This window comes from Polyodon spathula, chromosome 35 (assembly GCF_017654505.1).
Source record: "Polyodon spathula isolate WHYD16114869_AA chromosome 35, ASM1765450v1, whole genome shotgun sequence".
NCBI classification, from domain to species: Eukaryota; Metazoa; Chordata; class Actinopteri; order Acipenseriformes; family Polyodontidae; genus Polyodon; species Polyodon spathula.
The window spans coordinates 5,631,635-5,659,586 of record NC_054568.1 but is presented as its reverse complement, the minus strand read 5'-3'; the positions used below and the strand labels follow the sequence as shown (position 1 = coordinate 5,659,586).

The following is a 27,952-nucleotide window of genomic DNA, read 5'->3' as shown; positions in this document are numbered from 1 at the left end:
AAAGCGTCAAGTTGCAACCGAACGTTGAGATTACACACAAGCACACATACAAACACACACACAGGAAGACCAGCACAACTAACCAAACTTATAGACTAAATATAATATATATCCACACACACACACACAGTAAGACAAGCGCATTTAAAAGCAGGTATAGATAAATGCTACAGCTGTTTAAAGAGCGCCTGTGTAATTCTCAGCTTGAATTCCCAAATCTATTATTTGTTTAAAATAAAGAGGGCATGTGTTTTTGTGTGTAAGGGTTTCCACACACACACTGAGACACCCACACTGAGACACAGACACACAGAAACACACACTGAGAAACACACTGGACACACTGTGTCTGGGTGACTACTTGGTGTGACACAGACACCTGTTTGACTCTGTGTGACACTTACACTCACTGACTACATTGGAGACACACTGAGACACACACACACTGAGATGACACACACTGAGACACACATACTGAGGCACAGACACACTGAAACACACACTGAGACACAGACACACTGAAACACACACTGTGAAACATACACTGAGACACAGACACACACACACTGAAACAGACACACTGAGACACAGACACACTGAGATGACACACACTGAGACACAGACACACTGAGATGACACACAGAGAGACACAGACACACACACACACTGAGATGACACACACTGAAACACACTGTGACACAGACACACTGAGATGACACACACTGAAACACACTGTGACACAGACACACTGAGATGACACACACTGAAACACACTGTGACACAGACACACTGAGATGACACACACTGAAACACACTGTGACACAGACACACTGAGATGACACACACTGAGAGACACAGACACACACACACTGAGATGACACACACTGAGAGACACAGACACACACACACTGAGATGACACACACTGAGACACAGACACACACACACTGACTGACACACACTGACACACACTGACACTCACTGAGACACAGACACACACACACTGAGATGACACACACTGAGACACAGAGGTATTTGTTTTCCTTGCACGAAACAACCTCTCATGTCGAGCTGTTACACCTTCGTGAATGTCAGTTAAAGTATTGCACCGGTAGAAAAAAAACAAAACCAAAAAAACAAAACCCAATTCTCTTTTGAAATGGTGGATGTGAAGTTAATCGCATATTCATGAGACACAAGCCTTCCCCCTAACCGCAGCAGGGCAATCTCACGGTTACTCCCTGGAGGCGAGGCGCAAACAGCGGAGACTCAGGGAGAAGCGGAGCCGCGGTTACACACCGTGTGTGAGAGAGACAGAGAGACAGAGACACCCCGGAGACTCGGGGAGAAGCGGAGCCGCGGTTACACACCGTGTGTGAGAGAGACAGAGAGACAGAGACACCCCGGAGACTCGGGGAGAAGCGCAGCCGCGGTTACACACCGTGTGTGAGAGAGAGAGAGACAGAGACACCCCGGAGACTCGGGGAGAGAGACAGAGAGACAGAGACACCCCGGAGACTCGGGGAGAAGCGCAGCCGCGGTTACACACCGTGTGTGAGAGAGACAGAGAGACAGAGACACCCCGGAGACTCGGGGAGAAGCGCAGCCGCGGTTACACACCGTGTGTGAGAGAGACAGAGACACCCCGGAGACTCGGGGAGAAGCGCAGCCGCGGTTACACACCGTGTGTGAGAGAGACAGAGACACCCCGGAGACTCGGGGAGAAGCGCAGCCGCGGTTACACACCGTGTGTGAGAGAGACAGAGACACCCCGGAGACTCGGGGAGAAGCGCAGCCGCGGTTACACACCGTGTGTGAGAGAGACAGAGACACCCCGGAGACTCGGGGAGAAGCGCAGCCGCGGTTACACACCGTGTGTGAGAGAGACAGAGAGACAGAGACACCCCGCAGCCTGCTGTAGAGACACGGAGAAGGGGAGATGGTGGATTATCACGCCACGAACAGCCAGCAGTCGCCCCCCGGCTCAGGCCAGACCCACATGGAGCAGCCCGACGAGTGGGACCGGGACCTGCTCCTGGATCCCGCCTGGGAGCGGCAGCAGCGCAAGGTGAGCCGCGGGGCTGGGGAACGCATCGCCGGGCTCTTGAGGCGAGGCGACGGCGAGCGGGAGGTGGGAAACATCGGGGATCCGGACCGGGGCCTGGCTGTCGGGTTTAATAAAAAAAAAAACCCCGGTAAAGCGTGCGCGGTTTTTAATTTCGGGTTTTTAATTTTAATTTGACGTTACACGTTCCCCTTAGAGTCGAGGTCGTTTATGACACCTCACTTCCATGTAAATAAACTATTATAGTCGGTACTAATAGAAGTATAGGGGCAATTAACCTGAATACGGATAGTATAGGGGCAATTAACCTGAATACGGATAGTATAGGGGCAATTAACCTGAACGAGCGCAGCGCTAAGAGTTGTTAATGGTATTACTGAGGTAAAGAAGTGAGTGTTTGTATCTGCATACATTGCGTGTGTTTTTGTCGGGGGCGCTGATAATGGGGCTCGGAGCCTGCATTGCAAGCAGATGCTGATCTTGCCCTGGGTATTGGTAATGAGATAACGGGGCTCCGAGGCTGCGTCTTTTCCGGTTTACGCGTTGCTGAACGCGGGCTTGCTCCCAGACCCCGTGTCACAAGCACCCCTGCGGATCCGCGCTGTGCGCAGCGACGCGCCCGGGGTTACCCTCGGCGAATCTGCAGCGGGGTCCTCTCGTTATGCATGGACGGGGCTTGTTGTTCATGAAAAGTTTGGGGAGTTGTGTCATTTTTAATTAAGGGCGTTTTCTTGTGATGCGGTTGTGTGCAAATAGGTTTTGTGTTTATTATCCGCGGGGTTTTCTTTTTTTTGTTATTGTTTTTCGAGTCTGATCTCTGCCTGGGGAGAGGAGGGGGAACTCGGCTGTATGTTTGACGGTCAAAGTCATTAACAAACACCGCGCCTCTGTGGACTGAATCAAAGCAGTGTAACAGAGAGACTACCACGGAAAGCGCGCAGAGTGGGCAGGGCTGCAACACCAACTTGCTCGATAACCCTATCCATCTATCTGTGTATGTGTGTGTGTATATATATTATATATATATATAATATATAATTTGGAGAGCTTACTACTCTAGAAAGCCAGAATTCATGCAATTCAGCCCAAGTCTGTTTTGTTTAAGCAGGGCGCGATTGCAAAACAGTGAATACAAACAGGTATTGCGTAATTGTGCGTGACGCCTCTTCGGTTTCCATCCTTTCAACGAATTCTACAGTAATAGAATGAAAAAAAAAAAAAACACAGAGCAAAACGGTAAATAAACGCTGGACAGGGCGATACGCCGTGTTAGTAAAGGGCAATAGAGTCAACCTTTACACAAATGAACGCTGTGACGCCTGCATAGGATCTGATAGAGCGAACAGGGCAGGTCTGTGCGTGTCTCTCCGCAGGGGTGGAAATACAAGACTCCACTCCGCATTCCTGGTGTTGCAGAGTCCATCACGTCACACCCGAGCTCCTTACCTAGACTCCCTGGGGGCTGATCAAGCTGCTAGTAAAACCTGGACTGGGTGTCTCAAGGAGATTGTTTCAGGGTTTGTCATTTGGAGGGAGGGAGGGGTTGTCGTGCTTTCTTGAGCCAGCCGGTTTGTGATTCCCGCTGCTGTCAAGTTAGTCTCTTCAGACATTCCTTGCACACACCGGATGCTTTCTTAAACCCATTCTTGTGTAAACAGTTGAAGGAAGTCGCAGTCCAGCTTGTTTGTAACAGTTTTCAGCAAAACTCGTATGTTGTGTGATGAACTGGTTTCCTGAACCTAGTCTTGAGGGTTGATTTGACTAGAGGGGGTGAGGGGGGAAGGGGAGGAGGAAGGCAGGGCTGCTTTTTAGAGGAGAGGGGAGGGGAGGAGGAAACTGCACAACGCTCACACACACACACACACACACACTCGCACTCACTGCGCAACGCTCGCTCACACTGACACACACACACACACACACACACACACACACACACACTAAAGTGTGAGCTCAACGCGGTTGCGAGCAGTGTTACTGTGTCATTCACACTCGCTGCGCAACGCTCGCTCACTCACACACACACACACCCACACACACACACTCACTCACACTCACTGCGCAACACACTGACACACACTCACACACACACACACACACACACACACACTCACACTCACGCAACGTGACGCGTTGCGAGCGACGTTGACCCACACACACACACACACACACACACACACTCACTCACACTCACTGCGCAACGCTCGCTCACACACACACACACACACACACACACACACACACACTCACACTCACTGCGCAACGCTCGCTCACACACACACACACACACACACACTCACTCACTCCAGTGAGTGTGCAAGTGACGCGTTGCGAGCGAGTGTGACTCACCCACACACACACACTCACTGCGCACGCTCGCTCACACTGACACACACACACACTCACACTCACTGCGCAACGCTCGCTCACACACACACACACACACACACACAGTGACGCTGTTTGCACGAGTGTGCCGTGCTTGTGTGGTTGAGTGTGTTAGTGACACGTTGTGCGAGCGAGTGACTGTGTGTGTGTACCAACTCACACACACACACACTCACACTCACACACACACAACACACACACACTCGCTCACACACTGACACACACACACCACTCACTGCCACTCACTGCCACACTGACTGTCATCACACGCACACACACACACACACACACACACTCACACTGACACACACACTGACACTCACACTCACTGCGCAACACTCACATACACACTGACACTTGCACACTCACTCACACTCACTGCACAACACTTGCATACACACGGACACACACACACACACACCACACACACAGAACACTCGACTGTGAGTACACACGTGATGTGTGTGTGTGATAGTGTGACCCACCACTGGGTGTGATTGACACACTGACTGTGTGCAATGGTCTGTGTGTGTGTGTGGTGTGAGTGTAGAACAGTGTTGTCTAGGTAACACGCTCAGGTGTGTCTTTATTAAACCCGTAGTAGAAACCAGGACTGGATCACACTGCTGTGCAATGGGAGTCTTTATTTACTGTCCTGGGTGAGAGGGCACAGATCACAGATTAATCCGAGGCTGTATTGGTTACTGTGACAGGAAGTTTTTTTTCTAGCCCAGCGTTACCCATGATTGTATGTAAACACGGTTTGAGGCGTGTGCGATTGCAGGCGTTGTAGGTAAGTGCAGCATGTTGGTTTTTTTTGCCAGGCACCCATTCGCAGTGCCATCGTGTTTTCAACGCGGTCAATGACTTGGCAGAAGGAAATGGACCCTGGAACGATATACTTTACACCGGGCAACCCCGTCGTTTAAGTGGGACAAGATGTGGCACTCCACCCGCGTGCACCTGGGCCAAAGGGACAGCGGGCAGGGGGTCTGACCAGTCATGGGGGGAGGAAGAGGTGCTTGAGGGAGAAGGGGTGGGGGCTTGCATTGATCAATAGTTATTACAAAGCCGGTCAAGGCAGATGATTGAAATCCAGCGACAGGATGCACACCACAGCTTACAGGATACCAGCACCCGTGTTAGAGACGAGAGTAACAGCAAGATGTGCACAGCTAGTGAAGAGACCAGTGATCCTGGTGAGAGGGAACCAGCCCGGGATAGTGGGCGGAAACCGAGGGTTAAGTGGCCAGGAGCCTGTGAGAACGTGGCTGTTCCGAGAGCTTCGTTAGTTCGTGCGTTAGGAAGTGGCTGGGAGCGCCACGATAGCTCAGCAGGGTAGCACTGTACGGTGAATGGAAACTCCAGCTGAGGAATTCAAGTGCGCTAAGGTTTGGCTGGAAGTGACACTGATGGAATCGCGGGACGAGTGTGTGAGGGAGGCAGCCCTCGTCCTCAGAACTGGGAGAAAGTGGGCAGCAAAGGACTCCCTTCATATTGGTGATCTCATGGGGCAAGTGCAACAGGGAAGAGGAGGCCTTGGTCTCGGAACTTATCTTTGCAAAAGCCGAGTCCAATATTAGCATCACTCGTAACGCTACTAGACTGCGAGGTTCTGCAGCTGTCTTTAAAGAAGACGCTCTCATCAATACATTTCTGAAATGTGTCTTGCTGAAGTGGGCTGCGATTCTTGGAGGGGTTCACTGCTGCAGATGGATAGACCCTGCTCTGGTTCCAGGGATCCGCTCCTGTACCGAGTGTGATTTACCCAGGGATCAGGTAGAATTACAATTGCTACTGAAAGGCCACCGCGCACTGGAGCGACCCCGATATGACAGCGACACGGTTTGCGGGGTCACCGAAAGTGGTGGAAACCACGATCGAATGACAAGTAAATGCAGAATTAAACCCGAATCAATCATGTGGTGTAGTTACAATCACGCAGGTCTGCCAAGGCTGCAGTCACGTTCAGATTGTAAGTGCAGTTAATGAATTGCACGATTGCCTTTTCTGACTGAGCCCAGGTCAAGCTCGTTGAAGCTTCTCTAGACGCGTGACTGTTCACTCAGGCTTGTGATCGTCGTGCACTTTGAGGGAGATAAAGAACAGCTGGGGAGTCCAGTATTGAAAGAATCAGGCTCTGGGTGTCTCTTTTTTTAATTGCGCAGTTTAACTCTGAGCGCTTGGACTGCAGAGTCGTAAACACACACACACACTCTCCCCTCTCCCTCTCTCTCCGAACGATGATCTCAAGGAGAGTGTGTGTGCGAGATAGGAGAGGGAGATCCAGAGAGGAGAGTGTGTCTGTGTGAAGAGAGGGAGAAGTCTCTCTCTCTGTCTCTCCTCTCTCTCCTCACAAACACACTCTTTCTCCTCTCTCTCTGTCTCTCTCTCTCTCTCACACACACACTCTCTCTCCTCTCCCTCTCTCTCTCTCTCCCTCTCCTTCTCTCTGTCTCTCCTCCAGTCCTCAGTGTGTGTGTCACTTTCCCCAGCTCCTCCTTGTGTGTGTTTTGCATTGTTTTGTGTTGGGCGTGTGTGCCTGGTGACTTCATCAGGACTGAACCCAGCGAATGAGCACGCCCGAAATTACTGAACCCAGCACACACTACTAAAATAGTCTTTTAATTACAAATTTCATCCAGATGAATTGGAGTCTTTGGGAAAGAGAGGCAGGCAGGCATTGTTGGTAGTAAATCCTCGCAGTGCTGGGCTGTGTTTGCTGTGTACAGACCCAGCTCATATTCCCTGGCCTTGATGTGTCGCTGTGTATTGAGGTGCGAGTGGGCTGCTTCACCAAGCCAGATAAACCGTCCAGAACAACCAAACCCATCCAGAGGGCTGCTTTCCCAGGTACTCTGAGACCTCACACATGCAGTGACCGCTAGAAGACTTTCTCAGCGTCTTCAGTGTAAATTCAATGGCAAGCGTTTCCACTAGAAGTCAAAGTTTGTCTTTTAATTTACATTGAAGACACAGAGTCTTCTAGTAGAAATGTGAATGCAGGAACTGTTAGGCAAACCCTATTTTTTAAATAAATAAATGATGTAACCTACCTGCCTACATTTCTTACGTTATCTCTCCACCCACTCGAGTCAGACAAGGCAGGCGTTTCCACCTCTGAGTTTAAAAACTAACTGAAGGCGCTCCCCCCTCCCCCAGCCTCTCCTGGTCCCTCACAACCCTGCTGGAAACTTCACACTCAAAAAAACGTGAATTAACATCTGACTGCTGTTACATGTTTCAGTGCTTCTCTTCAGCGGGGCGTGCAGGGGTTCAGTTAAAATAAACACTGGTACTCTAGGCGGTCCGGCACCGACCCATTCATCCGTTATTTGGATCAAAGTCTCCACAGGCTCTGACAGTCAGGGGAGGGTGTCGCTGGCATCCGTCGGGCTGAGTCACCTTTCACAGTGAAAGGAGTGTAGAAGCAGCTGCCTGGGTTTGTGTGGGTCTCCGTTCTCCTCCACGGAGTCCAAGAGAAGCAGCGACCATCACAAACCCAGGCAGCTGCTGCTTCGCTCGTTTCTCTTGGTGTGATAAAATCAGCCCAGTCAACGCCAACGGCCCTGGTGTGATTGTCAGCGCTTGATTTCTGTGTAGGCTGCTGGTGTAACCCTCTGTTGCCTTATAAGGAGAGAATGTGGACATTAAAGAGAGATGGCTTGTTGAACTAGTTTGTCAACATTGTGACACAGATAAAGCTTTTGCTGTGTTCTACCGCAGACATGCGCACACACACAGACGCACACACACACATACGCACATACACGCACACACACACAGACGCACACACACACACGCACACACAGACACAGACAGGGGTGAGCTACTCAACCCCAGTGTTGCACAATCTGATTATTCAGCAGGAGCTGTGCACAGAAATCGGGCTGACAGTCAGAGGAGGGGTGTCCTCTCCCTCCCCTGTAACTGACCCTCTCTCCTTTCTGGCTCAGAGTCTGCGAGTGTTGCTTTCAGCTCCCTTTTTGAAAGGATAGTCCCTGCAACTCTACCGCCAAACCCTGCAATGCGATCCCTTGGGGGGGGGGGAGTTAGCGAGGGTTAATACAATGGGGGGGAGAGGTGTAATCTAGCCCTCGCTGTGTCAACAGGATTGTAGTGAACAGAGTCAAAAGAGTCCCTGATACAGTCTTTATTGTTCAAACCCTTGGCTCGATAACTTTCATTATTGTGTTTAGTATAGGAGATCTGCACTGTGTATGTGAGAGTGAGTGTATATGTTTACATAGGTCTTCGAATAGGAAGTCTGCGCTGTGTGGGAGTCACCGAACTCGGAAGCACTATAAACAAGCATGTTTGTGTGTCGCACACGTGTAGCCTCTAATTCCTGTAGATTAATGCAAAACACAATTCCAGGATTACTTTTTTTTTTTTTTTTTTTTTTTTTAATGCTGCAATAATTCCGTCTTGACGGAGCACAGCGAGCAAAAGAACTTCCTTTCCCATGGACTTCCTAACGGGGGCGGGGCGGGGGCTGGGCGGAGAACATCCAGGCAGGTTTTTATTGGAGCAGCATTGCAACTCTCTCTCTCTCTCTCCCCACTCCTGTGACGATCGTGTCCTGTCCGCCCCCCCCATCCCTGCTTGATTCGCTGCCCACACCCTGTGACAGACTGACCTTTGTGTTGCAGGAGTCTGGAAGAATGTCTCGCCTGGTTTCCTAGGAGACAGAGTCCTGGCAAAGGAAAAAGGCGGGGCTCTGTTACTGTGTGATCAGCAGTGTGATCCAGTCCTGCTTTCACTAGGAGTTTAATAATCAGACTACCGCTGCGCAGCAGTGTGATCCAGTCCTGCTTTCACTAGGAGTTTAATTATCAGACTCCCGCTGCGCAGCAGTGTGATCCAGTCCTGCTTTCACTAGGAGTTTAATTATCAGACTCCCGCTGCACAGCAGTGTGATCCAGGCCGCGTTTTACTAGGAGTTTAATAAAACGCACCTGAGCTTGTTATCTACACACACTGCTGGGGCTGGTCAAGCTGCTAGTGAAACCTGGACTGGGTGACACTGCTGTGCAGCAGGAGTCTGATTCCCAGCCCTGCACTGGATGATGTGTGTGGGTGTTTAAGAATCAGAAATAAATTCCTGATTGTTTTGACAGAGTTCCTGTTTGTGTAGCCTTGGCTTCAGGTTGTTTGAGGTTTCATTCTTCGAGAAGTGCCCTGATCCTGCCTCTCTCTCTTTCTCTCTCTCTCTCTCTCTCTATCAGTGTAACTGTAACTAAACTGAGTCGTGCAGACAGGCGTTGTGGCCAGTGTGGTGTTTTCTGCGTGGGTAAATGTTTGTGTTGATGCTTGTGTTCAGATAAACGGTGCTCGGGCAGGCGTGCGTCTTTTTAAATGTCTGAAATAATGTATTATTTGTTTAAATGTCGTTTTAAAGGTGTGTGTTTTCTTAGACTCCTTTGGTTGCCTCCCTTGACGTTGTAAAAATAAACGTCATTCAAGAGAGCAGCTTCAGCAAGGTGTGAAGCACTGGGGCAGGGCTATAGGGGTGTGTGTGGGTATGCACGTGGGTGTGCGTGCGTGTGTGTGTAGGTGCACGTGTGTGTGGGTGTGCGCGTGTGGGTGTGCGTGCGAACACAACGTCGATGGACAACCCAGCGAAGTCGTTCGCTTCACGTCGTGTCACCCACGACAGCGAAGTCTGCTCTGCCACGTAAACTGTCAGACAAACCAACACAACTCCACGTCCTCTGGAAGACACGCGTCGCGTCCCAGCAGCACCGTGTCGACGCAACAGCGCACCCTCCTACAGTGGCTAACCCTCACAATGTCTTTCAGTGAGTAACAGCATTTGTTGGACACCTGCTCTATGATGACGATTAATTATAAGAATAACACATAACGTTGTGTGCAAACTCCCAAAAGACACTCCATGCGGTGTCGACAGAGTCTCGGTGTACCTAATGCGCCAGATTCGTTTACTACTACTAATAATAATAATAATAACAATAATATGTGTTTGCAAGTAGTGATTGAGGGTTTTTCACTGTACACCGAGCTGTGCAGAGCCCTCATGCCGCGGTGAAGGAGAGTCTGGGTTGTTGTTCCACTGCAGAGCCCAGCCATGCTGCTGACGTCACACACAACCAAAGACAGCTGCTGTTATTAATTATTGTTATTAATTAACACGGTGTGCAAACAAATGGTGTTCAAAAATGAATAGATCTTGTATCGCTATATTTTGTAAATATATTTAGGAGATTGCATTGTAATCCACAAACCATACTGATTATAAAATTCAATTAGTTCCGTTGAAGGGGGATAAAAGAGGTTTTAAAAATATGATTGTCAAAGAGATCCTGTTTGAAGGATGGTGTTTGTTTTATTGTTTTATTTTTCCGCATTCTTTTGTATTACTATAATAAAGGTCAAGGATGAGAGATTTGGTTGAATTTGGCGTTTCTGTTTCAAAACGTCCTGAACTCTTCTCTCTGCTCACAGAGAAACTCGAGCCTGCACTTCAGTGCCCCGAGGCTGTGCGTTTCTCGTGCTCGCTGCCCGCCATGCTTGTTGTTTGTCTTGGAGTGTTCTGACTGAGGCAGCGGAATGACGAAAATCCTTAAGCTCGGCTCGGCTCGGCTCTGCTCTGAATTCGGGTGTCTTGTCAGGCCAGAGTTTCATGGTTTGGTTCTGTCATGGCTCGACAAGTTGCCAGTGGAGCACCACCAGACCGAGACCTCGCGGGTGCAACGGGAGACTTCTTGATTAAGAAATACGAAAGATGAAAGCATTCAGCGATGGCTGTGATGTCCCTTTCAATGATAGACACCTTTTTTTCATTTATTCATTATTTTTGGGTGGTTTTTCTTGACATGCTTGTGTGTTTAGTTGGAGGGGGAGTGCAGCACAGTGAGGTCCTGAAAGTTCTTCATGTTAAACTGTGTATGAGCGAGAGAGAGAGAGAGGGGGGGGAGGGGGACCCTTTTAGTCCCGTCCGGTCCCCCCTTTCCTGCATTCCTCAGTGTTGAGATCATCACTCGCACACTCTTGCTAACACTGTGACTGCCTCCTGCACACAGTCCCCAGTTCATTCATTCATTCCAGTCAGCAGCGTACAGGCCACTCCCAGGTGTAGGATTTTTGTTATTGTCTTCAGTGTAAAAGCCAGTGGCTGACGGCAGGTAGAAAATGCTTCTGGGTGTGTCTGTTTGTCCCTGAACTCTGAAGCTGTGGCTATCATTAGGAGAGCCCTGTTTGTGTGTGTGTCCGTCCTCTCTCGCTCTCTCTCTCTGTCTCTCAGATTTCCCATCCCGGTGTCGCTGATGTCATTGAGTGTGTGTGTGTGTGTGTGTGTGTCTCTCTCTCTCTCTCGCTGTCACTGTGATTTCATTGTGTGTGGGCGCGCACCCACTGGTTAGAGCATGGAGGCAGGAAGCCACAGTTAGATCCCTTTCTACTCTCTGGGCGTTGGCGGGGGAAGGCTAATTTTGGTGCCCAGGCTAAGTATAGATGAGAGTACCGGCCAGCGAGGTCCTCACAGCTCCCAGCGTTATCAGAGACGAGCAAACTGCCTGTCTCCCTGTGACAGAGCCTCCTTCCTCCTTACTCGTTCCCCAGTGCACAGCTGAGAGGCAGGGAGGCTGCTGTTTGCACAGGCTCCTGCCAGTTCGGTCTTGTTGAGTTCAGCATTCCTGTGCTGGGAGTGGCGCGCTCTGCATGTCACAGGAACTCATTCCCTTCCTGATGAGCCACTGCAGTGTTAAACACACTTCCTGGCCAAACCCATCAGTGGAAAATGTCCCCTATTTAATAAATAACATTGTATATCATTTTTTTTTTTTAATTGTGTGCAATTATTCAGGATGGCTAAGCTGCTTTGGTTCTCACTGTCTCTCTCTCTCGCTAGCTCTCTCTGTGTCTCACTCCCTGCTCTTTATCCCTTTCTCACTGCCCTGCTCACTCACTCCCCTGCTGTCTCCCCTCTCTCTCTTTTTCTTTCTCTCCCTCTTTCAGACGTTCACAGCCTGGACCACATGGTGTGTGAGGGAGAGAGAAAAAAGAAGAGAGAGAGAGAGTCTGCAAAGTGTCGGACCACACATTTTTGTGTCTCACTCTCTCTCTCCTCTCTCTCTCTCTCTCTCTCTCTCTCTCTCTCTCTCTCTCTCTCTCTCTCAGACGTTCACAGCCTGGTGTAACACACTCTCTCTCTCTCTCTCCCTCTCTCTCTCTCTCTCTCTCTCTCAGAGAGATAGAAGAGAGAGTAGAGAGAGTCTGCAAATGTCGTGACCCCATTGTGGGAGAGAGAGGAGAGGGAGAGAGAGAGAGAGTCTGCAAGTGTCGGACCACCATAACACTCTCTCTCTCTCTCTCTCTCTCTGTCTCTCTCTCTCTCTCTCTCAGACGTTCACAGCCTGGTGTAACACACTCTCTCTCTCTCTCTCTCTCTGTCTCTAGTAGGAGAGAGTCTGCAATTGTCGGGACCACATTGGTGTGAGAGAGAGAGAGAGTTCTCTCTGTCTCTGTCTCCTCTCTCTCTCTCTCTCTCTCAGACGTTCACAGCCTGGTGTAACACACTCTCTCTCTCTCTCTCTCTCTCTCTCTCTCTCGGTGTGGGAGAGAGTCCTCTCAAGTGTCGGCTCTACCTGAACATTTGTGGTGAGTTGAGAGAGAGAGAGAAGAGATACTCAGAGAGATAGAGAGTGTCTGCGAAGTCGTGCAACTGCCACATTGTTTGAGAGGAGAGGGAGAAGAGAAGAGATGAGTCTGCAAGAGAGAGTCTGCAAGTGTGTCTCTTCTCTCTCTCTCTCTCTCTCTCTCCTCTCTCTCTCTCAGACGTTCACAGCCTGGTGTCTCTCTCTCTCTCTCTCTCTCTCTCTGTTCAGAGTTGTCGGGTAATCAAAACATTGTCTCTGAGAGTATCTAGTCCTGACAGCTCTGTCTTCCAGACTGAGTCTGCAAAGGTGGTCAGACGATTTTTTGACAGACACTCTCCTCTCTCTCTCTCTCTCTCTCTCTCTCTCTCTCTCAGCTCAGGTGTTATGGAGTAACCACACTCTCTCTCTCTCACTCTCTCTCTCCTCTCTCTCTCTCTCTCTCTCTCTCTGCAAGTTGTCGGACCACATTGGTGTGTAGAGCAGATAGAGGAGATACAGAAGAGAGAGAGAGAGAGAGAGAGTCTGCAAGTGTCGACCACCGATGGTTGTAACACCACTCTCTCTCTCTCTCTCTCTCTCTCTCTCTCTCTCTCTCTCTCTCTCTCTCTCTCTCAGACGTTTAAAGCCTGACCACATTGTGTGATCCAACATTGTGTGAAGAGAGAGAGAGAGCAAGTGCGGAGACAGAGAGAGAGGTTCTGCAAGGTGTCGGACCACATTGTGTGCTCTCTCTCTCTCTCTCAGACGTTTACAGCCTGGTGTAACACACTCTCTCTCTCTCTCTCTCTCTCTCTCTGTCTCTCTCTCTCTCTCTCTCAGACGTTCACAGCCTGGTGTAACTCTCACTTGCGGAAGTCAGGAACGCAGATCAGCAATATTGAGGAGGATTTCAGAGACGGGCTCAAACTCATGCTGCTGCTGGAGGTCATATCAGGTACACCAAGTGGAGCGCCAGCCAAGCGCTGACCATCTTTACAATCCATTCTCTTATCACCTTTATTAACATTATCCCTTGCTCCCTCAGTCACACTGCAGTGTCTGTCTCTCTCCTCTCTCTCTCCCTCTCTCTCTCTCTCTCTCTCTCTCTCTCTCTCTCTCTCTCTCTCTCTCTCTCTCTCTCTGTCTGCAGGCGAACGTTTACCCAAACCTGAGCGAGGAAAGATGAGGGTCCACAAGATCAACAACGTCAACAAAGCGCTGGACTTCATCGCCAGCAAAGGAGTCAAACTGGTTTCCATCGGAGCCGAGGGTGAGTGGGGAGGGGAGCTCTGAACCCCAGGACTGGGAGCAGCAGCAGCAGCAGGGCTAGTGTGAGTTTGTAACCCTGCTCAAACTCCTGGCTCCTGATCATTTCAATATTAATAATAATAGACTTCATTGAGGGGAGCTCTGAACCCCAGGACTGGGTGCAGCAGCAGCAGCAGCAGGGCTAGTGTGAGTTTCTAACCCTGCTCAAACTCCTGGCTCCTGATCATTGCAATATTAATAATAATAGACTTCATTGAGGGGAGCTCTGAACCCCAGGACTGGGTGCAGCAGCAGTAGGGCTAGTGTGAGTTTCTAACCCTGCTCAAACTCCTGGCTCCTGATCATTGCAATATTAATAATAATAGACTTCATTGAGGGGAGCTCTGAACCCCAGGACTGGGTGCAGCAGCAGCAGCAGGGCTAGTGTGAGTTTCTAACCCTGCTCAAACTCCTGGCTCCTGATCATTGCAATATTAATAATAATAGACTTCATTGAGGGGAGCTCTGAACCCCAGGACTGGGAGCAGGAGCAGCAGCAGGGCTAGTGTGAGTTTCTAACCCTGCTCAAACTTCTGGCTCCTGATCATGGCAATAGTAATAATACTAGACTTCATTGAGGGGAGTTTGACAGTAGTTTTGACCTTTTCCAGTTTAACTGCTTTGACTGTTACTGTGTCTCGTTGGTTCTGTCTCTTGGTATGTGTAAAGCCCGGGGTGATGTCTTCTCCCTGTCACTGGGAAAGGCTTCTGTTTTAATGAAGTGTGGAGGAGAGCTCTCTCATGTCATCAGAGAGAGACAAGAGTTACTTATGATTCATACATTTATACAGGAAATTAACCCAGCCCAGGCCTTGTTTATAAGGGGGTCCTGTCATACACAACACAGTTAATGTTTGTGTGGTCCAGCGTTGGACAATAACGACAAACGCACACGGGAACAGTGATAGAGCGGGGTTAGAGTGCTCTAAAACAGGAATTCATTCATTTATTTAGTTGTGTTTACTGTGTCACAGTTGGTGGGGTTGGGAATAACTCACACACTCGGGTGGAGATGAGACTCCTGTTGCACAGCAGTGTGATCCAGTCCAGGTTTTACTAGCAGCTTGATCAGCCCCAGTGTGTCTAGGGAACAGGCTCTGGTGTGTCTCATTATTAAGAAATTGCTCAAAGTGCTGTTCAGCAGGAGTTCCCATCCCTGTGACACGCACACACCCCCTGGAGAAAGGACGAGTCAGGATAGCATCGCTGCACCTCACCCAGTTACTGATCTGCAGGTTCCAAGTCACTGCACACCGTTCCTATTTCTGTCCCTGTGCCCTGGTATTGAGTACTCAGTGAAACCCACATAACTGGATTATAATCATCCTGGTGTGTTCCTCAGGGCCTCCTGTGTGTGTTCACATGCTGTGTTAGTGATGTGCACGTGGAAGCTGCTTTTCAGCTGCGTTGTTTGTTTTTGTTGTCCTCAAGGCATACGGTCTATCACTTGCTGCCTGTATTGATATGCAGATGGCTCACTTGTTCACTCCTGTGTCCTGCCCCCCCTGTCTCCCTGCCCCTGGCTCACTTGTTCACGCCCGTGTCCTGCCCCCCTGTCTCCCTGCCCCTGGCTCACTTGTCCACTCCTGTGTCCTGCCCCCCCCGTCTCCCTGCCCCTGGCTCGCTTGTTCACGCCCTTGTCCTGCCTCCCCTGTCTCCCTGCCCCTGGCTCACTTGTCCACTCCTGTGTCCTGCCCACCCGTCTCCCTGCCCCTGGCTCGCTTGTTCACGCCCGTGTCCTGCCTCCCCTGTCTCCCTGCCCCTGGCTCACTTGTCCACTCCTGTGTCCTGCCCCCCCTGTCTCCCTGCCCCTGGCTCGCTTGTTCACGCCCGTGTCCTGCCTCCCCTGTCTCCCTGCCCCTGGCTCACTTGTCCACTCCTGTGTCCTGCCCCCCCCGTCTCCCTGCCCCTGGCTCGCTTGTTCACGCCCGTGTCCTGCCTCCCCTGTCTCCCTGCCCCTGGCTCACTTGTCCACTCCTGTGTCCTGCCCACCCGTCTCCCTGCCCCTGGCTCGCTTGTTCACGCCCGTGTCCTGCCTCCCCTGTCTCCCTGCCCCTGGCTCACTTGTCCACTCCTGTGTCCTGCCCCCCCCGTCTCACTGCCCCTGGGTCGCTTGTTCACGCCCGTGTCCTGCCTCCCCCGTCTCCCTGCCCCTGGCTCGCTTGTTCACGCCCGTGTCCTGCCCCCCCAGTCTCACTGCCCCTGGGTCGCTTGTTCACGCCCGTGTCCTGCCTCCCCTGTCTCCCTGCCCCTGGCTCACTTGTTCATGCCCGTGTCCTGCTCTCCTCTCAGAGATCGTGGATGGGAATGCTAAGATGACCCTGGGGATGATCTGGACCATCATCTTGCGCTTCGCAATCCAGGACATCTCCGTCGAAGGTGAATGGGGATATTCCCAGTTGTGTGATTGGATTGTAGTTTAGTGTATTGCACTGTGTTGAATTGTATTGTACTGTAGTGTATTGTATTGTACTGTAGTGTATTATATTGTATTGTAATTCTTCCTCTACTTATCTGTAGAAACCTCTGCTAAGGAGGGACTGCTGCTCTGGTGCCAGCGCAAGACAGCCCCCTACAAGAACGTCAACGTGCAGAACTTCCACATCAGGTATAGACCCCAACCCCAACCCCAACCCCAACCCGAATACGAGACAGGGTTCTACAGTGCCAGAGTTCAGCCCATACTGACATTCCCCCACCTCTCTCTCTCTCTCTAGCTGGAAGGACGGTCTTGCTTTCAACGCCCTGATTCACAGACACAGGCCCGAGCTGATCGACTATGACAAGCTGAGGAAGGTAAAGACACACAGCCCCGCACCCTGTATAGTTATTATAAATCACATGTCAGAAAAGCACCAGTCTCAGTGAAGTGCTTGCCAAGAGGCTTGACTCCGTGTAGGGTACCCCTAATGAACTCTCTCAACTCTCCTTGTGACCCATTCTGTCTGTCTGCAGGACGACCCCATCGCTAACCTGAACAACGCCTTCGAGGTGGCTGAGAAATACCTCGACATCCCCAAGATGCTGGACGCTGAAGGTAGAGAATGTTTTATGCTGAAACTGCCCTCTCCCCCCCTAACCCCTACCGCTGTAACATTAGTCTGGTTCTGTACTTTCCCCCGCCCCCCTAACTTCTCCCGAGGGAGGGCTGGATTGAAGAGGGGGGATCGACAAGGGGAGGGGGGATTGGAGGGGGGGATCGACAAGGGGAGCTGCTCCCCTTGAAGAGGGGGATCGACGCTCCCCCCCCCCCTTGAAGAGAGGGATCGGGGGAGGGGGATCGACTAGCTGGAGGGGGATTGAAGAGGGGGATCCCTAGCTGGGAGGGGGGATTGAAGAGGGGGATCCCCTAGGGGCTCCCCTCCCCCCTGAAGAGGGGGATCTAGCTGGGAGGGGGGATTGAAGAGGGGATCCCCCTAGGGAGGGGATTGAAGAGGGGGATCGACGAGGGGAGGCTGGATTGAAGAGGGGGATCTCCGAGGGGAGGGGATTGAAGAGGGGGATCGACGAGGGAGGGGGATCTCCCCCCCTATCGACGAGGGGAGGGGGGATCGACGAGGGGAGAAAGATAAATCTGAACAGTAGTGTTAGGAGGTGAGATGTTCTCTGACTTTAGAGAATCTAGAGGCAAGGCTGCCTTGCGATTTCTGGCTGGGTTCATTCGTAAGAGGCTCCTGGAATTTTTTCCCTGCAGCAGCTTTGCTTGGAGCGTGTTTTGTTGAAGATGGATAGATTTTTAGATAGCGTGAGTAAGCAGGGGTGGAAATAGCAGTGTGATCCGTTCCTGGTTTTAATAAGACACACCTGAGCTTGTTCCCTAGACACACTGGGGCTGATCAAACTGGTAGTAAAACCTGGACTGGATCACACTGCTGTGCAACAGGAGTCTTGCTTTCTTCCCGTGTGTGTGTGTGTGACTAATTAAAAACACAATCCCCATGTTCTTAACTAGGTGAAGCCACACATATGCATCTTTTAAATCAATTAAACAAATGAATAAAACTGTTTTTGCAGAGTGTCTCTCTCACTGCTCTGGTTGTTTTTAAAGCTGTTGAATCCTCTACAGGGGTCCGCCGTGCGCGTGTGCGTGTGTGTGTGCGTGTGTGCGTGTGCGCGTGTGCGCGTGCATGTGTGCGTGTGTGTGTGCGTGTGTGCAGTGCATGTGTGTGTGTGTGTGTGCGTGTGTGTGTGTGTGTGTGCGTGTGTGTGTGTGTGTGCGTGTGTGCGTGTGTGTGTGTGTGTGTGTGTGCAGTGCGTGTGCGTGTGTGTGTGCGTGTGTGTAATTGAAAGCTAGAAGTAATTTTGTTTAGGTTCTTGTCACTGAACATGCAGTCAAGCCCAGCACTGTATCCAGCCACTGTATGATTGGTTGTAACACAGTCAGTGAATGTTTAATCAGAGCCATGGCTACCAGGACAGTTTCCTCTAGCGATTTAAACCCTGCGTCTCTTCCTCTCATTTCCTGAGGGAAGGGTTTCCCTGTGGCGCCGCGGTGGGCACTGTTCTCACCCCCCTCTCTCTCTCTCCCCTCACAGACATCGTGGGCACGGTCAGGCCTGACGAGAAAGCAGTCATGACTTATGTCTCCTCCTTCTATCACGCCTTCTCTGGGGCGCAGAAGGTGAGTCTGCCTGCCTGCCTGCCTCAGTGACGGACTGTAGCAAGGGATGAAAATCAGACTCCTGCTGCACAGCAGTGTGATCCAGTCCAGGTTTTACTAGCAGCTTGATCAGCCCCCAGTGTGTCTAGCTAACAAGCTCAGGTGTGTCTCATTAAACTCGGTGAAAGCAGGACTGGATCACACTGCTGTGCAGCGGGAGTCTTGTTTGTTTCCCTCCCTGTCTAGAGGACTCAAACCTTAGTCTTAGTTTCATGGATTCCTTATACCGTATAAGAAATCAATCATTAGTCCTTATTATTTCTTTAAATAGTAACCCTCTTTTGCATCCTGCTGTTACTTGCATTAGTTGGTTGTTTTGGTTTGCTGTGTCTTCCTTTCTGCCTCTGCCTGCTCTTTTTGGTCTGTCCTGTTTTTAATTTAATGTCTTTTAGAATTTTTCTCCTGCTGGTCTTGTCTTCCTCCTCGGTCTCTGTGTGTCTCTCTCCTCCTCTTCGTGTAGATCGCTCTGCCGTCCTAGCTGATGCTGAGAGCCCTCTCATTCCTCTGGGATTCTTCACCTCTCCATCCCTCCCCCTTCTCTCTCTGCTCTCTAGAAGGTACTCTCTCTCCCCTCTCTCTCTCTCTCTCTCTCTCTCTCTCTCTCTTCCCTTTGTCTCCCATCTGTGTGTCACACTGCCCCCAGAGGTAAAATCAGCAACCGATTTCCTATTTCCTATTCCTATTTCCTATTCATTGGTGCATTGAGAATGCTTTATTATAAAGCATGAAACAGAATACTACAAAAGAAATGTCTTTATAATATACAGCGCTAGACCCTGATATCGATGAGACACAGCCCTCTGAAATGTCTTTATAATATACAGCACTAGACCCTGATATTGATGAGACACAGCCCTCTGAAATGTCTTTATAATATACAGCGCTAGACCCTGATATTGATGAGATCCAGCCCTCTGAAATGTCTTTATAATATACAGGTCTAGACCCTGATATTGATGAGATCCAGCTCTCTGAAATGTCTTTATAATATACAGCGCTAGACCCTGATATTGATGAGATCCAGCCCTCTGAAATGTCTTTATAATATACAGCGCTAGACCCTGATATTGATGAGATCCAGCCCTCTGAAATGTCTTTATAATATACAGCGCTAGACCCTGATATTGATGAGATCCAGCCCTCTGAAATGTCTTTATAATATACAGCACTAGACCCTGATATTGATGAGATCCAGCCCTCTGAAATGTCTTTATAATATACAGCGCTAGACCCTGATATTGATGAGATCCAGCCCTCTGAAATGTCTTTATAATATACAGCACTAGACCCTGATATTGATGAGATCCAGCCCTCTGAAATGTCTTTATAATATACAGCGCTAGACCCTGATATTGATGAGACACAGCCCTCTGAAATGTCTTTATAATATACAGCACTAGAACCCTGATATTGATGAGATCCAGCCCTCTGAAATGTCTTTATAATATACAGCGCTAGACCCTGATATTGATGAGATCCAGCTCTCTGAAATGTCTTTATAATATACAGCACTAGACCCTGATATTGATGAGATCCAGCCCTCTGAAATGTCTTTATAATATACAGCACTAGACCCTGATATTGATGAGATCCAGCCCTCTGAAATGTCTTTATAATATACAGCACTAGACCCTGATATTGATGAGATCCAGCCCTCTGAAATGTCTTTATAATATACAGCACTAGACCCTGATATTGATGAGATCCAGCCCTCTGAAATGTCTTTATAATATACAGCGCTAGACCCTGATATTGATGAGATCCAGCCCTCTGAAATGTCTTTATAATATACAGCACTAGACCCTGATATTGATGAGATCCAGCCCTCTGAAATGTCTTTATAATATACAGCACTAGACCCTGATATTGATGAGATCCAGCCCTCTGAAATGTCTTTATAATATACAGCACTAGACCCTGATATTGATGAGATCCAGCCCTCTGAAATGTCTTTATAATATACAGCACTAGACCCTGATATTGATGAGATCCAGCCCTCTGAAATGTCTTTATAATATACAGCACTAGACCCTGATATTGATGAGATCCAGCCCTCTGTCTTTATAAATAAATAAATAAATAAATAAATAAATACAGGGCTTCTGGTTTTCGGTTTTAATCGATTGAAACTGATAACGTTGTGGACTTTTTAAATTTACTTGAATAAAGTTTGATGCTTTTATCAAATCCGCTCCTGATTAATGAGGCTTGTTCTCGGGATGCAAAGCTGCATTACAGTTCAGATACGCAGGATTTAAAACAGAATTGTTAAAAAAAAAAAAAAAAAAATGGCTACACACAGAAGCCCCGGATCATAAAGGCTTTTGTTGTGGAAGACGGCAAAGGAGCGCGCAGGAACTGTGGAGCCACTGTACACACTGGAACCGAAAACAAACAGGAATTTCATATAGAAAAATATATACTATATATATATAGAGAGAGAGAGAGAGAGAGAGAGCCTCTCCTGAGGGGAATCGGCTGACAAACTGTTGAAAGCTGTCATTAATACAGTAGCTCGTTTCCTCGTGCCTTGCTGTGCTCACTCACCCCTTTCCCCGCCCCCAGGCTGAGACGGCAGCCAATCGGATCTGCAAGGTGCTGGCGGTGAACCAGGAGAACGAGAATCTCATGGAGGACTACGAGAAGCTGGCCAGCGACGTGAGTGATGGTCGAGCATTGATGGGAGTATTGCTTTGAGCATTGATGGGAGTATTGCTTTGAGCATTGGTAAGAGGACTGAGGGGGAATTAATGCAGTATTGATGAGGAATTGGTGCATATTGACAGAATATTGGTAGCGGTTGCACATGACTGGTACCAGTATGATGACACGTGCTGGTGAGGTTGATTGTGACGTTTGTCCCCGCTATTCTCCCTGCTAGATTCTCTCACATCTCGATCCACCTCCCCCTCACAGACTGTCTCCTCTCTCCCAGCTCCTGGAGTGGATCCGGGCCACGATCCCCTGGCTGGAGAATCGCGCCCCCGAGAAGACGATGCAGGAGATGCAGCTGAAGCTGGAGGATTTTCGAGGGTACCGGCGGGTACACAAGCCCCCCAAGGTGCAGGAGAAGTGCCAGCTGGAGATCAACTTCAACACCCTGCAAACCAAGCTGAGACTGAGCAACCGGCCTGCTTTCATGCCCTCCGAGGGGCGCATGGTCTCGGTAAGAGGTTTTGTGAAATTACCGGTATGTGGGGAAAGCTACAAAGTGGCGTGCTATTCAATATGTTAACGTAACATTATTCAGCAGGCTTCATTCGACGTGAAGATAAATGAGTTCATTCTGCAGGGGGATGCAAAACCTTTGCCCAGAGCTGCACTGATGTCACAGTATGATCGCAGTTCAACATGCGTCACGATGCTGCGCTGCTTGTATGTGACTGTCCCTCTGCTCCCCTGTCTGCAGGACGTCAATAACGCTTGGCACGGTCTGGAGCACGCGGAGAAGGGCTATGAGGAGTGGCTGCTGAACGAGATCCGCAGACTGGAGAGACTCGACCACCTGGCAGAGAAATTCAGACAGAAAGCCACCATCCACGAGGCGTGGACCGAGGGTAAGAGACACAGAGGCGTGGACCGAGGGTAAGAGACACAGAGGCGTGGACCAAGGGTAAGAGACACAGAGGCATGGACCGAGGGTAAGAGACACAGAGGCGTGCCCTGTCCACGAGGCGTGGACCGAGGGTAAGAGACACAGAGGCCTGGACCGAGGGTAAGAGACACAGAGGCGTGCCATGTCCACAAGGCGTGGACCCGAGACTTGCACAGACACACGCTAGACAGAGAGACTCGACACGTAACTCTGTCTGTCTGTCTGTCCCCCAGGTAATGAGGCCATGCTGACCAAGAAGGACTATGAGACGGCAACGCTGTCTGACATCAAAGCCCTGCTGCGCAAACACGAGGCCTTCGAGAGCGACCTCGCAGCGCACCAGGACAGAGTGGAGCAGATCGCTGCCATCGCGCAGGAGCTCAAGTGAGAGGAGAGGGGAGAGAGAGGAGAGAGGGGATAGGGGGGTCTCGGTTTTTAAAGAGGGTTTAAAGGGCTATCTCTGGGATCCTTTTGAGATCAGTGAGCTGTCCGGACCCTCGTTTGGTAATGTGTGTTCCTGTTCTTCCTCTCCTTCTCCCTCTCCCAGCGAGCTGGATTACTACGACTCTCCCAGCGTGAACGCTCGCTGCCAGAAGATCTGCGACCAGTGGGATGTACTGGGATCCCTGACCCAGAGCCGCAGGGAGGCCCTGGAGGTGAGGAACTGGGAATAAACCTGTTACTGAAACTAAACTGAGTCAAGCAGAGCAGCCTTTGGGCTCTAGTGCCTTCATCAGTGTTATTGAGGTTAAATTCATCCCTCTTCTCCCCTCTCTTCCTCCCCCTGCAGAGGACAGAGAAGCAGCTGGAGTCGATCGATGAGCTGTACCTCGAGTACGCCAAGAGGGCGGCGCCCTTCAACAACTGGATGGAGGGGGCGATGGAGGACCTGCAGGACATGTTCATCGTGCACAACATCGAGGAGATCCAGGTGAGAGAGAGGGCAATATCATTACATTACCCTTCCATTCCTCTGTGTAAAACCTCTCCGCTGTCCTCTCTGCACTCTCCTCTCTATTAACCCCCTCACCCTCCCCCTCTCTCTCTCCTCTCTGTGTTAAACCTCTCCGCTGTCCTCTCTGCACTCCCCTCTCTATTAACCCCCTCACCCTCCCCCTCTCTCTCTCCTCTCTGTGTTAAACCTCTCCGCTGTCCTCTCTGCACTCCCCTCTCTATTAACCCCCTCACCCTCCCCCTCTCTCTCTCCTCTCTGTGTTAAACCTCTCCGCTGTCCTCTCTGCACTCCCCTCTCTATTAACCCCCTCACCCTCCCCCTCTCTCTCTCCTCTCTGTGTTAAACTCTCCGCTCTCTCCTCTGTATTAACCCCCTCTCTCCTCTCTGTATTAACCCCCCCTGCCCCCTCTCTCTCCTTTCTGTATTAACTCCCCCTTTTCTCTCTTCTCTGTAGAGAGAAGAGACATCTCGCTCTCTCCTATTAACCCCCCACCCCCCCTGACCCCCCCCTCTCTCCTTTCTGTATTAACTCCCCCTGTTGGGGGCTCCCTCTCTCTCCTTTCTGTATTAACTCCCCCTGTTCTCTCTCCTCTCTGTATTAACCCCCCCGCCCCTTCTCTCTCCCCAGGGTCTGCTCTCCGCTCATGAGCAGTTCAAGGCCACTCTCTCCGATGCTGATAAGGAGCGCGAGTCAATCCAGGGGATTCACAGCGAGGTTCAGAAGATCGCCCAGTACAACAACATCAAGCTGACTGGAGGCAACCCCTACACCACCGTCACCCCCCAGACTGTCAACGACAAGTGGGACAAAGTGAGGAGACACTGCCGCCTGTCTCTGTCTGTGTGTCTCTGTCTGTTTCTGTGCCTCTGTCTGTGTCTGTGCCTCTGTCTGTGTCTGTGCCTCTGTCTGTGTCTGTGCCTCTGTCTGTGTCTGTGCCTCTGTCTGTGTCTCTGCCTGTGTGTATATCTCTGTCTGTCTGTCTCTGCCTGTGTGCGTGTCTCTGCCTGTGTGTGTGTCTGTGCCTGTGTGTGTGTCTGTGCCTCTGTGTGTGTCTCTGCCTGTGTGTATATCTCTGTCTGTGTGTCTGTGCCTGTGTGTGTGTCTGTGCCTCTGTGTGTGTCTCTGCCTCTGTGTGTGTCTCTGCCTGTGTGTCTCTGCCTGTGTGTGTGTTTCTGTCTGTGTCTCTGCCTGTGCGTTTGTCTTTGACTCTGCTCTCTGTCTCCCCCCGGTGGCGCGGGCAGGTACAGCAGCTCGTTCCTCAGAGGGACCGTGCTCTGCAGGAGGAGTTGGCGCGGCAGCAATCCAACGAGCGGCTGAGGCGCCAGTTTGCCAATCATGCCAACGTGGTGGGACCCTGGATCCAGAATAAGATGGAGGTGAGGGTAAACCCGAGTGCAGTATGTAGCAACCCTCCTGTCCCGTCAGTACAGTGCAGTATATTCTAAACCCTCTCCTCTCCTGTCCCGTCAGTACAGTGCAGTATGTTCTAAACCCTCTCCTCTCCCCTCCTCTCAGTACAGTGCTGTATGTTCTAAACCCTCTCCTCTCCTCTCCCGTCAGTACAGTGCAGTATGTTATAAACCCTCTCCTCTCCCCTCCTGTCAGTACAGTGCTGTATTAACCCTCCCTTCTTCTCCAGGAGATCGGGCGCATCTCGATTGAGATGAACGGCACGCTGGAGGATCAGCTGAATCACCTGAAGCAGTACGAGCGAAGCATCATCGAGTACAAACCCAACATCGACCAGCTGGAGGGAGACCACCAGCTCATCCAGGAGGCGCTGATCTTCGACAACAAGGACACCAGCTACAGCATGGAGGTGAGACCACTATACACTGAGACACTGTCCATACACTGAGACACCGTGTGCTATACAGTGAGACCCTGTCCTTACACTGAGACTCTGTGCACTATACACTGACACTGAGACACTCTCTCTCCTCTGTCCCCCTCTCTCCTCTCTCCTCTCTCCCCCCTCTTTCCCCTCTCTCCTCTCCTCTCTCCCCCTCTATCCCTCTCTCCTCTCTGCCCCTCTCCTCTCCTCTCCGCAGCACCTGAGAGTGGGCTGGGAGCAGCTCCTCACCACCATCGCCCGCACCATCAACGAGATCGAGAACCAGATCCTGACGAGAGACGCCAAGGGGATCAGCCAGGAGCAGCTGCACGAGTTCAGAGCCTCCTTCAACCACTTCGACAAGGTACCCCCAAACCCTAACCCTCCCTCAACCACAGCGACGAGGTACCCCCAAACCCTAACCCTCCTTCAACCACAGCGACGAGGTACCCCCAAACCCTAACCCTCCTTCAACCACAGCGACGAGGTACCCCCAAACCCTAACCCTCCCTCAACCACAGCGACGAGGTACCCCCAAACCCTAACCCTCCCTCAACCACAGCGACGAGGTACCCCCAAACCCTAACCCTCCTTCAACCACAGCGACGAGGTACCCCCAAACCCTAACCCTCCCTCAACCACAGCGACGAGGTACCCCCAAACCCTAACCCTCCTTCAACCACAGCGACGAGGTACCCCAAAACCCTAACCCTCCCTCAACCACAGCGACGAGGTACCCCCAAACCCTAACCCTCCCTCAACCACAGCGACGAGGTACCCCCAAACCCTAACCCTCCCTCAACCACAGCGACGAGGTATTCTGGCCTCTTGTTTTGATCGGTTGTGCATCATACACAGGGTGTGTAAAGTTTGAAGGGGAAGCGGTTTTTCTCAGTGCCTGCAGCCCCTCCCATCTCCCCAGCGAATCACCCCTCCCATTATCCCACCCCCACCTCCAAACCGATCAGTTTGAAACCACATTTGAGACGTGTGTGTTTGTGGTATTTTATTTATTTAATTTATGTATGTATTATTCCCTATTCCCTTGCCTCCCCCTGCATTTTGTGTCGCCCCCCCCCCCCCTTCCTGGAATGCCTCCTGACCACACCCCCTCCTGCACGCATCATCACCACCATGGCGCTGCGCTCCGATTGGCTGGTCCCAGGATCACAGCGGTGCGCTGGGACAGGAAGAGTTCAAGGCCTGCCTCATCAGCCTGGGCTACAATGTGGAGAACAACAAGCAGGTAGGGAGGGAACGAGATGGAGAGAGGGGACAGGGACTCTCTTCCTCCTGCGTGTAGCGCAGTGCTGCCCCCTGGATGGAAAGCTTGGGACAGCGTGTCTGTGTGTGCGCGCGGGACAGTGAATTGGGAGCACTAGATCGGCTTTTCTTTCCTCTGATGTTGTCTTCTGTTTATTTTATTTTCTCCTCCCCTGCCTTTTGTTCCTTTCCTATATATATTTTTTTCTTTCTCCCTTCGTTCCTGCCTTCCTTTGTATTTTTCTTCCTCTCCCTCCCTCCATTCCTTCCCTCCCCTGTGTTTTCTCTCTCTCTCTCTCTCTCTTCCGGGCTGTGCAGAAGCGCACAGGAGTGATGGACTCCGATGATTTCAGAGCGCTGCTCATTTCAACGGGATACAATCTGGTACTCTGTCTCTCTACCTGTCTCTCTGCCTGTCTGTCTCGCTGTCTGTCTCGCTGTCTGTCTCGCTGTCTGTCTCTCTGCCTGTCTCGCTGTCTGCCTGTGTCTGCCTGTCTGTCTCTCTTCCTGTCTGTCTGTCTGCCTGCCTGTCTCTCAATTCAAATGGTCTTTGTCTGCATGGCCTTACAACTATTGGCAGAGTTAATGTAGTAAACGTGCAGAAATCCTGAAAGGTTTTTGTTAATGTGTGCGACCACAGTGTAACTGTGCAACTCTGCACTTCCAGAGAGAGGCGCAGCACTAACGCTGTGCTAGGATCTAGCTCTGTACTCCCTTGAACTCTGACCTCTGTCTCTCAGGGTGACGCAGAGTTCGCTCGCATCATGAGCGTCGTCGACCCCAACCACAGCGGGGTCGTGACCTTCCAGGCCTTCATTGACTTCATGTCCAAAGAGACGACCGACACAGACACTGCTGATCAGGTGGTGGCGTCCTTCAAGATCCTGGCAGGAGACAAGGTGAGACCCGCTGCCCGCTGTACACGCTACCCGCTGTACACACTGCAGTATACACACACACACACAGACTATGCAAACACTATATATATATATATGTATTACACACAGACAGACCCTGCTAACACTCTCTCTCTCTCTCTCTTAGAACTTCATCACCGCGGCCGAGCTGCGCAGGGAGCTGCCCCCGGACCAGGCCGAGTACTGCATCGCCCGCATGGCTCCCTACCGGGGGCCCGACGCCATCCCCGGGGCCCTCGACTACATGAGCTTCTCCACAGCGCTGTACGGGGAGAGCGACCTGTAGCGCGCGCGCGCGCGCGCGCGCTCACTCGCTCTCACACTCACTCACTCATTACACAGCCAGCCATGGAGCAATGAGGGGGAAAGGT

General features: G+C 50.9%; 1 protein-coding gene across 1 annotated transcript; it reads left to right on the top strand.

Annotated features, from left to right (window-relative positions):
• Positions 1-1,489: 1,489 nt before the first annotated feature.
• LOC121303784 (alpha-actinin-4) lies at positions 1,490-27,952 on the top strand. The gene is made up of 21 exons (XM_041234564.1): positions 1,490-2,066; positions 13,889-14,003; positions 14,199-14,318; positions 16,649-16,735; positions 16,877-16,964; positions 17,074-17,152; positions 17,312-17,393; positions 18,892-18,977; positions 21,582-21,674; positions 21,952-22,182; positions 22,426-22,573; positions 22,845-22,995; positions 23,159-23,267; positions 23,402-23,542; positions 24,195-24,377; positions 24,809-24,943; positions 25,207-25,386; positions 25,619-25,765; positions 26,567-26,647; positions 27,405-27,563; positions 27,709-27,952. Exons 1-21 carry the CDS (start codon positions 1,938-1,940, stop codon positions 27,865-27,867), a joined length of 2,703 nt encoding a protein of 900 aa, XP_041090498.1. The 5' UTR covers positions 1,490-1,937; the 3' UTR covers positions 27,868-27,952.

Coding starts and splice junctions, on each gene's coding strand:
- LOC121303784 (XM_041234564.1), top strand. CDS start 1,938: ATGGTGGATTATCACGCCACGAACAGCCAGCAGTCGCCCCCCGGCTCA. Junction 17,394..18,891: donor CAAGATGCTGGACGCTGAAG/GTAGAGAATGTT, acceptor CTCCCCTCACAG/ACATCGTGGGCACGGTCAGG. Junction 22,996..23,158: donor GCCATCGCGCAGGAGCTCAA/GTGAGAGGAGAG, acceptor TCCCTCTCCCAG/CGAGCTGGATTACTACGACT.